This window comes from Lactuca saligna, chromosome 2 (genome assembly GCF_052625555.1).
Source record: "Lactuca saligna cultivar CGN05327 chromosome 2, ASM5262555v1, whole genome shotgun sequence".
Taxonomy (NCBI): domain Eukaryota; kingdom Viridiplantae; phylum Streptophyta; class Magnoliopsida; order Asterales; family Asteraceae; genus Lactuca; species Lactuca saligna.
In genome coordinates this window covers 163,311,322-163,320,578 of record NC_136418.1, presented here as the reverse complement: position 1 = coordinate 163,320,578, position 9,257 = coordinate 163,311,322, and the positions used below count along the sequence as shown (strand labels likewise).

Here is a 9,257-nt window from a genome sequence, read left to right as displayed (position 1 = left end):
GGCTCACTTTGAATAGAGAAATAAGCTTTCTACTCTGCAATCCAAGGTTTGTGGGTAGAGGTGGAAGTCGATCTGAGTTGATCTACCAATAAGAGGAAAATGGGCGGAGCCGATTAATGGGTAAATGGTAGATTGGGCGGAGATACGACAACAGAATGCGAGTTCAGTTTGTGTTGGGCTGGAGAAGATGTAGCTCATAAATTGTTTTCATCCAAAATAGAAAGATTATTGGGGGGTTTGAGTTGCAGGGAGGATGACCAAGGGAAAGGGGAATGTGTTTTTGCTTGTATCTGTTGTTCTTGAACAATCGTTGAGATCGAGAGAGAGAGAGAGAGAGATCGAGAGAGAAAGAGAGAGATTTGGCTTTTTTAATTTTTAAAAAATTTTCTTTTAATCAAAAAAATATTTAAATAAATAAAAAAACTAAAAAAAATGCAAAAACCAAGGGCAAAATCGTCTTTATAAAAAAGTTCAAAGCAAATCGAACCAAATTTTCAACAAAATGAAAGTTGGACTTCTGGTGCTAGTCCAAAAAATTTTGGATCAAAGTGACAATTTTTAGCTAACCACATGGATCATTTGTGCAGTTTTGTTTTTGAATTTCAAAATTCCCAAAATTAAAGCTCATTAGTTTCTTTTCTTTATTTAAATTGTTTATTTAAATTTAAAAATATAAAAAACATTTTCATTATAAATATTTATTATTTTTCTTATTTTCTAATAAATTTAAAATTCCAAAATATTTTGATATTTATATTTATTTTTTTTCTATAAATTAACTAATATAATATAATATATGGATGTCACAAGTAATAACTTATTAAACGAAATAAACAAACAAATGTTTTTTGAAACAAAAACTAGTAGATTAATGGTAACCCACTAACAAAATCAATTGCATTAGCCAAACAGTCCATTAATACAAACCCGCTAGAAAAATACCAGATTGTCATATTCCTTTATGGCCTTTTGACTTGGTCTTTGGGAGGCAACTGAGGATCAAAGAAACGATGCAGATGCAGGGTTCTCTGCAAATCGTCGAATTTTATCAACGACGTTTACCTCCGATTCACATTTTGTAAAAATCACAAATCACCAATCGTTAGTTTTATCAGGTTTTTTTTTTGGCTATCTACCAAACTGTTACCTGCTTTTATCACTTCATGCTCTTAAGTTCTAACTTCTTTCTTTCTCCTCATGTGTATCACTGTTTGCCTCTCCATCAGAATCCATTGTATTCGTGCTTTGCATCTTCACCATAATTTTTTATTTTTATGTGTTTAATTCGTCTCAGTTGTATTTAAATACATTGAATTTATATTGGAAACATATTGAGTTTAGTAATGCATGTTTTGTTCGTATTAAAATATTGATTTCTTTCTTAATTCATGTTAGCAACTTAAATTAGTCGATTTTCTTGTAAAGTTATTTAATTTTAGAATCTATAATTGTTTTAGGAATTAAAACTTTGTAATAAACAATAAATTTATTCTTGTTTAAAGTTAATCTTCATTGTAGATTTGCATTTCATGTTTAAGCCCTTCGAGACTATGAAAGGGATTAAACATTGTTGGGAAGCACTTTTACAAAGGGAATGCACTCATTAATTAAATTTAACATTTTTTAAAATTGATTAATAAGACTATATTTAACTAAAATGAATTCTTGTAGTTAAACATTTTAACAACATTGATCCAACCAATCATATCTATAGCTTAAACATTTCTATATTTCTTTCATCTAAATTCTGTTAAATATACATCCACGTACTTGATTTAATTTATTTTTGGAAGACATTTGATTCGTACTTAGGGCATCTACAATGCATTGAACTCCATAGAGTTTAATGGATTACCACATTATCATTTTACAATCTATACAACTCTATTATATTTTTCTCCACAATGCATTAAACTTTACAAAGTTCAATAGAATGTTACAAAATGCAATTTATTTTCCTTTTTCCCATTGAAGAGTTTAATGGCCATTAAACTACAAATCCATTGAATGTCAATGTGACATCTCACAATGGTTGAGTTTCATCCTTTGAATAACACATGAACGATGCTACCTCATTCAACTCTCCCATTGAACTTACCATTGTGGATACTCTTAAAAAAAATCATGCCCGAAGACATTTTTTTTTTTTTTTTTGTAATGACATTATGCGTGTGTTATTACAGGTAACAATAAGAACCATTTCAAAAGTTATAACACACTCTTATTTATTAAAAAAGAGAAAGACAACGAGAAATAACGTTCAGGTAGCTAGTTAATTCAATCCGGTCCAAATAAAGTTCGAAGTTTGACTGGTCCTAACAAAAATAGTTGAACAGGTCCGAATCTATGACATTAAATACAATGATTGTACAACTTTAAAACCTAATCAAGGTGCTAATTAACAATGGAGATGTTAAAGATGAAGCCACACAAGTTCCAATAGGGCACGCAAATCAAAATCCACATGCAACAAGATTGCATGAATATGGTAAAAAGAAAGACATTAGGGCACGTAAATGAAAAAAAGCACAGTACAAGAAAGCAAAAAATAAGCTAGATAGAAAGAAACATCCAATTTAAGATTCTTGCTTTATTAAGTTGGATGAAGAAGAGTAGGGGAATTAACTAAACCAAAATATATTACCTACATTAACGACATCAAAACCTGAAAATCCAAACAAGCTAAAAATGATTTATATAAAGCTAAAGAAAGAGCCTACTTCAAACATGAAAATAAAATCTTGAAGAACACTAATGGTAATTGGCTGGTGATTGTTTTGGGGGAAAGAGAAAGAAAGACACGGAAAGTAAATGAGAGATGAGAATTAATGAAGGTAGACAAAGAATATGAAAGGAGTATGCTTGGGCTAAAAAAAAGTTATTTCTAAAAACGAACACAACATTAGGACGTATATTGGATATATATAGAGGACAACAAGACGAGACTTAGGAACTCAAAATTCCTATATTGGCAGTTGGGTCCACTAGTAGGTAACTGATTTGATACGTGAGAGTTTGTTTGTCTTATAATCGTGAGGAACTCAAATCGACCAATTGGGTGCATTAGGTAAGGTAATTACACGAGACTTTGTTTCGCTATAAATGCAAAGAATTCAAACCAGGTATGTTTGCACTAGGTAGGTTACCCATTTGAAACATGCATGGAATACATGGCTCCAATATTCGGCCATGCCGATTCTCTGCTCTTCTTGATCAATCCACCTCAAGCAATCGTTCACAGTTACTATTTTCAATAGCATTCGTTACTAAATAGAGGATTCAAAGAATAAAAGAGATCGAGTAAATGTTCTTTTAAAAGACAAAGACACCAATGAAATCATACCAAATAGACTACTAACCTTCATTGTTCATAATATTGATGTCCTAGGTCTTAAAAAATCATACATAATAATATATTTTTTACATTATCTCTTATTTGCTTTAATAAGAAATTCAATGCGGGATGAATAGAATAACTTATTATTATTATTATTATTATTATTATTATTATTATTATTATTATTATACCATATTAGTTGTGAAACAAAAATAAGAGTAACCTTTTTCTTATAAGTAAAAATGTTCCGTTTAGTCATCATTTGATGTATCATTGGTTTGGTCCACTCCATACATAAATAATCTTTTCTTCTATCGTTAAAAAATATGTCGTGATTCTTTATCATACACTAGTTGATAACTTGTGAGAACCACAATTATAAAATAAAATTAAAATTTTATAGTAAAAATTCAAAATTATTAATCAATTATTTTAAATAAATTAATAATTAAGAGGTATTTTTCTATTATATAAAGTTATAATCGTTGATTTAAATAAATATATGATCTTATAATCTGTATTAACTTTATTTTAATTTTAATTTTAATGTTCTTAATTTAATTTAATTAGAATGAAAATTTTAAAATTTAAAATGAAAAATCAATAGATTGACAAATGACATGATATAATTAAGAGACGTAATAGGATGATATATAATAAAAAAAGAATAAACATATTCTTTTATTAGAATAATAGGGAGATATGCTTTTATTGGATGAAACAATCACATATAAAATGGAATATCCATCTTTATCATTTTAACAAGGTGAATATATTTTTCACCATCAAAAATATCATAACCAGCAACAAAAATAAGAATATGATAATTATAAGCAAAAACAAGTCTCCCTAAATTTAAAAAAGGATGTTTTTTTTTTAGAAAAGGGTGATGGTTTTTTCCGGAAAAATAAATTTATTACCCAACCGTGACTTAGTAAACGGATAACAGGGCAAAATGAAAAGAAGATTGAAAAAGTTTTATGTTGTTTTTTGGTAAAAAAAGCTTTTGGTTTAAACTCAAAAGACCATAAAATTTTTTAGGTCTTTAAATAACCTCAAAAATAAGGAGTTATATAATAATATCATTATAGTCCAACCAATTTTTATCTTTGAGTTTTAAATGGCCACTAAAGTTTTTATTGTGCATAGTTTCCAATAACGGTTTAAATAAGGAAATATCTCCAAAATGAAAGGGTCATCTAATTTCCCATGTCGATATGTCAATTGAAGTGGTCCACGACCTTGAAGGCGACTCCATCCACCTCAAAAACTACACGGTAACAAACTAAATAGCAAAAATGCTCAAAATAGCAAAAATGCCCAAAATTGAAAATACCTATATATGCATAGCACTTCCGTTTCGTAATCATGTATTAAGTGAAGTGATAAGGAAAAAAATAAAATTAAGTAATCTGAGAAATGGTTTGATGGCAATAGTTAAAGTTATGTTAAATGGGTTTGCTTTTTTTAATTTTCACTCGTCTATAAATATCACCTACTCTTGTCCAATGAGTTCCACTCCATCCATTCATGTAAGTTCCACGCATTCTATTTTTATTTCTCTTTGACGTACAATCTTTCAAATGGGTAAATGTTTGTGCATTCTGTTACGAATGGTTTATGATTATTAGCAGTGTTTTGATTGCATATATATTGGTTCTTGTTTTGGATTTTGATTATGATACAAACTGCTTGGTCGTGTTAAATGGATTACATATCAATGGCGGACAAAGAGGTCCTTGTGTCTAACAAATTATTCGTCCAGTTTGTTCCTTTAAGTTAAATTTTCAACTACGATCAAGTGTTTATTGTGTTTATCAACAATTGCAGTGTATATATGATTGAAGTTGATAAGTAATGGCGAAACTTTTTTTGTGTGTTTTTGCAATTCTGGCAATACATACTTGGGCTACCGTTGATGAATCCGACATAAAATACAAAGATCCGAAACAACCATTAGGTGTTCGAATAAGGGACTTGATGAACAGGATGACTTTGGAAGAAAAGATCGGTCAAATGACACAGATTGATAGTCGTGTAGCAACACAACAAGTATTGCAGAATTACTCAATAGGTAAATTTCAAAATCAATTAGTCCTATATTTTTTCGTGTTAAATACTTTAAAAATCCATTTAAAGGTTTTGTTTTTATTTTTTTTTAACGAGTCTTGGATCTTCCGTAGGGAGTTTATTGACCAATGCAGCGATCCCTTCATCTCAAGACCCATCGAGTCCGCAGGCATGGATTAACATGATCAACAATTTCCAAAGAGGATCATTGTCTTCTCGTTTGGGTATTCCCCTTATGTATGGAATTGATGCTGTCCATGGCAATAGTAGAGTTTACAATGCCACTATTTTCCCACATAATATTGGCCTTGGAGTAACTAGGCAAGTGGAAGTTTGTTTTGTTTAACGTTTGAATCCTTTTTAAACAGTTTTTTTTTTTCTTTAATAATGGGATTTCTTTTTGGCATGTGGAATAGGGACGTTGAATTGGTGAAGAAAATTGGAGTTGCGACTGCCCTTGAAGTTCGAGCAACTGGCATCAACTATGCCTTTGCACCTTGTGTTGCGGTATGTAGAGATCCAAGATGGGGTCGTTGCTTCGAGAGCTTTAGTGAAGATCCTAATATTGTTCGAGCCATGACTGAGATCATACCTGGACTTCAAGGAAGCATTCCTAGCGATGGTCGATTAGGTGTTCCTTTTGTTGGCGGACAGTAAGTATTGATTAATCAGAAGCTCGATCCCCCTAGGATTATTTCTAGCGTTAATTTCGTGGGTTAATTGGGTTTATGATTTTTTATTTTACAGAGAAAAGATTGCCTCTTGCGCTAAACACTACGTGGGTGATGGTGGAACGACAAGAGGCATCAATGAGAACAATACAGTCATAAACTTCCATGGTTTATTGAGCATTCATATGCCACCATACGTTGATGCAGTACGGAAGGGTGTTACAACCATCATGATTTCTTACTCAAGCTGGAATGGAGTCAAAATGCATAGAAATGTTCCACTTATAACTGGATTTCTAAAGAACACTCTCAAATTCAGAGTAATTACAAAACTCGTCTTTTAGTAATTTCTCCTATTCTTTTTAAGATCTTGGTTTCATATACATAGAGACGTTTTCATTTTTTATTGGATGTTTTGTAGGGATTTGTGATCTCAGATTTTATGGGTATTGACCGGCTGACAGATCCGCCTCATGCTAATTACACTTGGTCCGTTCAACAAAGCATTACGGCTGGCATAGACATGGTGGGTTGAATAATGAATACGCAAACATAAGTTTAGACCTTTTGTCTTTTTTGTTTTATTTAGTCAAAAGTTTTGCAGGCGATGATTGGCTCCAACTACACTGAATTCATCAATGAGATGACTTTCCTTGTGAAGAATAATTTCATCCCAATCAATCGGATTGATGATGCAGTAAAGAGGATTCTACGCGTCAAGTTTGTAATGGGTCTGTTTGAGAACCCATTCACAGATCTAAGCATGGCCAAATATCTTGGAGAGCAGGTTGGAATCATCGTTTTTTGGAAGGAAGACTTTAATTACCAATCGATAATACAGTATGATTTTATTTTTTGGATAGGATCACCGAGATTTGGCTAGGGAGGCAGTAAGGAAATCTTTAGTCTTGCTAAAGAACGGTAAATTTGTCAACCAACCAATGCTTCCTCTTCCAAAAATGTCGACTAAAATTTTGGTAGTGGGCACCCATGCTGATGATATTGGTAATCAGTGTGGTGGTTGGACCATTGAATGGCGTGGGAAAAGTGGCAATATAACAAGAGGTATATATGCAATCTGTGTTGCCATCTTTTTTCTATATGTGTATTAAGTTTAATAAGCTACATGAAAGTAACTATTTTTCCTGATGGAAATAAATAATAGGTACGACAATTTTATCTGCCGTGAAAAAGATAGTTGACCCTACAACCCAAGTCTTGTATGTAGAGAACCCGACTCCTGATTTTATCAAGTCAAACAACTTTTCATACGCCATTGTGGTAACGGGTGAGTTCCCATACTCGGAGTCAGTTGGAGACAGCCAGAATCTAACGATACCAGAACCTGGGCCCACAACCATCATGAACGTGTGTGTATTGGTGAAGTGTGTTGTTGTCCTAATCTCAGGTAGACCTGTTGTGATCGAACCTTATGTTCCTATCATGGATGCTTTGGTGGCTGCATGGCTTCCAGGGACTGAAGGCCAAGGTGTCACCGATGTTCTGTATGGTGATTATGGTTTTACGGGCAAACTAGCACATACTTGGTTCAAGACTGTTGATCAGCTCCCAATGAATGTTGGTGATTCGCATTATGATCCGTTGTATCCATTCAGATATGGGCTTACAACCAAACCAACCAAGCAAATTTAGAAGATATATATCAAGGATTGGACTTATAAGGTGTGTGTAACTTTATGTTATTACTAATTTTTTTGTTAGTTTATAGCCCATTCCCCTTGGCCCTTGACTCCTTCTAATATTGTGTATACATTTTTTTTTTTTTTTTTTTATTTATTTTTTTATACAAGATATCATTTAATCGTTTCTTGATTTGTTTCATTTTTGTTAATGTATTTATCATTTTTTTTTGTTGATTCGATAAAAAGTTGTAGAGTGTCCATTTCTTTGGCGTTTCCAACCCCGCAAAACGGGGTTTCTTCCATAGTTTTTTAATATATTTGGAAATTTTATTTTAATTTTTAAAACTGCTTATATATCCTTAATTTTTTAATTTCGTTATTTTCTTAAACATCCTTAGTATAATCACTAATTCCTTAAAATATGAGAGGAAAGATATTAAGGGATTGTCCGATTTTTAGGCATTATTATCATTTAAACCATTTAATCATTTTAAATAAACTTGAATTTGAATATATAGTTAAATAAAGAAAAAGTGAGAGTTGTAATACACTGTAATGTAAAGATAATGTCTTTAGAAATGTGACATTTGGCGCAAAGTTATCTTCATTTATTAGATAATATAGAATATAGATATATAAATACAACTTCTCATGCGATTTGAAGAATAAAGAAAAAGTGACTCATTATGACTTGCGAGTAAATTGCAAGCACCAAGATACGGATACGGATACGAATACATATACTTTTTTATTTGGAAAATAATTTAAATAACTTTTAATTCGATTACTAAAATTCTAGATAGGATAAATCCAAACCACCGGATACAACTTGGATCCTCCAAAGACCGGTGGTAGGAAATTTTTACTGAAATCAAATATTACTATTGGACATAAAAAAAATTCAAAATAAACACTTATATTGATGAAACCGTTAGGGTTTAAACACTTTAACAATTGATAAATGATTTCTTCAACGGAGTAATAAATGCAAAACAACAAACAAGACACAATCAATTTATGTGGCTTATATGATCAGGATTATCAGCCATGTTCACGGCAAACACGAGAGAGATTTTTATTATTTTTGTCGTTAAATGCTTCACTGCAATGATACAAGTTATAGGGGTTTAAAGAAAAATAAATATAATTTGTTTAACCTAAAAATGCCAATAAGGCTAAGCGGAAAAAGCAATGATAAAAATGGCTAGCAGCGAACATGACAGAGCAAGACCCCATGGTCTGCCTAGCGGTTGTAGGGTTAAAGGTGAATCAATTTTCACAACTAAGCAAAATGAAACATTGCATTTAAATTGTTTGGTTATTTAAATTCTGGTCCAAATTAAAGGTGAATCAATCTTCACAACTAAGTTTGCCTAGCGGTTGTAGGGTTAAAGGTGAATCAATTTTCACAACTAAGCAAAATGAAACATTGCATTTAAATTGTTTGGTTATTTAAATTTTGATCCATATTAATGCAAATTCATATGTTTTTTTAACTTTGAATTACTATACAAGCTCTCACCTAAATTCTACTTA

The 9,257-nt window shown here is 31.6% G+C and overlaps 1 protein-coding gene across 1 annotated transcript; it reads left to right on the top strand.

Moving 5' to 3' along the window:
* Positions 1-4,726: 4,726 nt before the first annotated feature.
* LOC145032502 (uncharacterized) lies at positions 4,727-7,973 on the top strand. The gene is made up of 9 exons (XM_078981329.1): positions 4,727-4,869; positions 5,168-5,411; positions 5,521-5,728; positions 5,824-6,060; positions 6,155-6,398; positions 6,500-6,604; positions 6,683-6,865; positions 6,942-7,143; positions 7,244-7,973. Exons 2-9 carry the CDS (start codon positions 5,195-5,197, stop codon positions 7,729-7,731), a joined length of 1,884 nt encoding a protein of 627 aa, XP_078837455.1. The 5' UTR covers positions 4,727-4,869; positions 5,168-5,194; the 3' UTR covers positions 7,732-7,973.
* Positions 7,974-9,257: the final 1,284 nt, after the last annotated feature.

Coding starts and splice junctions, on each gene's coding strand:
- LOC145032502 (XM_078981329.1), top strand. CDS start 5,195: ATGGCGAAACTTTTTTTGTGTGTTTTTGCAATTCTGGCAATACATACT. Junction 5,729..5,823: donor ATTGGCCTTGGAGTAACTAG/GCAAGTGGAAGT, acceptor CATGTGGAATAG/GGACGTTGAATTGGTGAAGA. Junction 6,866..6,941: donor CCAAATATCTTGGAGAGCAG/GTTGGAATCATC, acceptor TTTTTTGGATAG/GATCACCGAGATTTGGCTAG.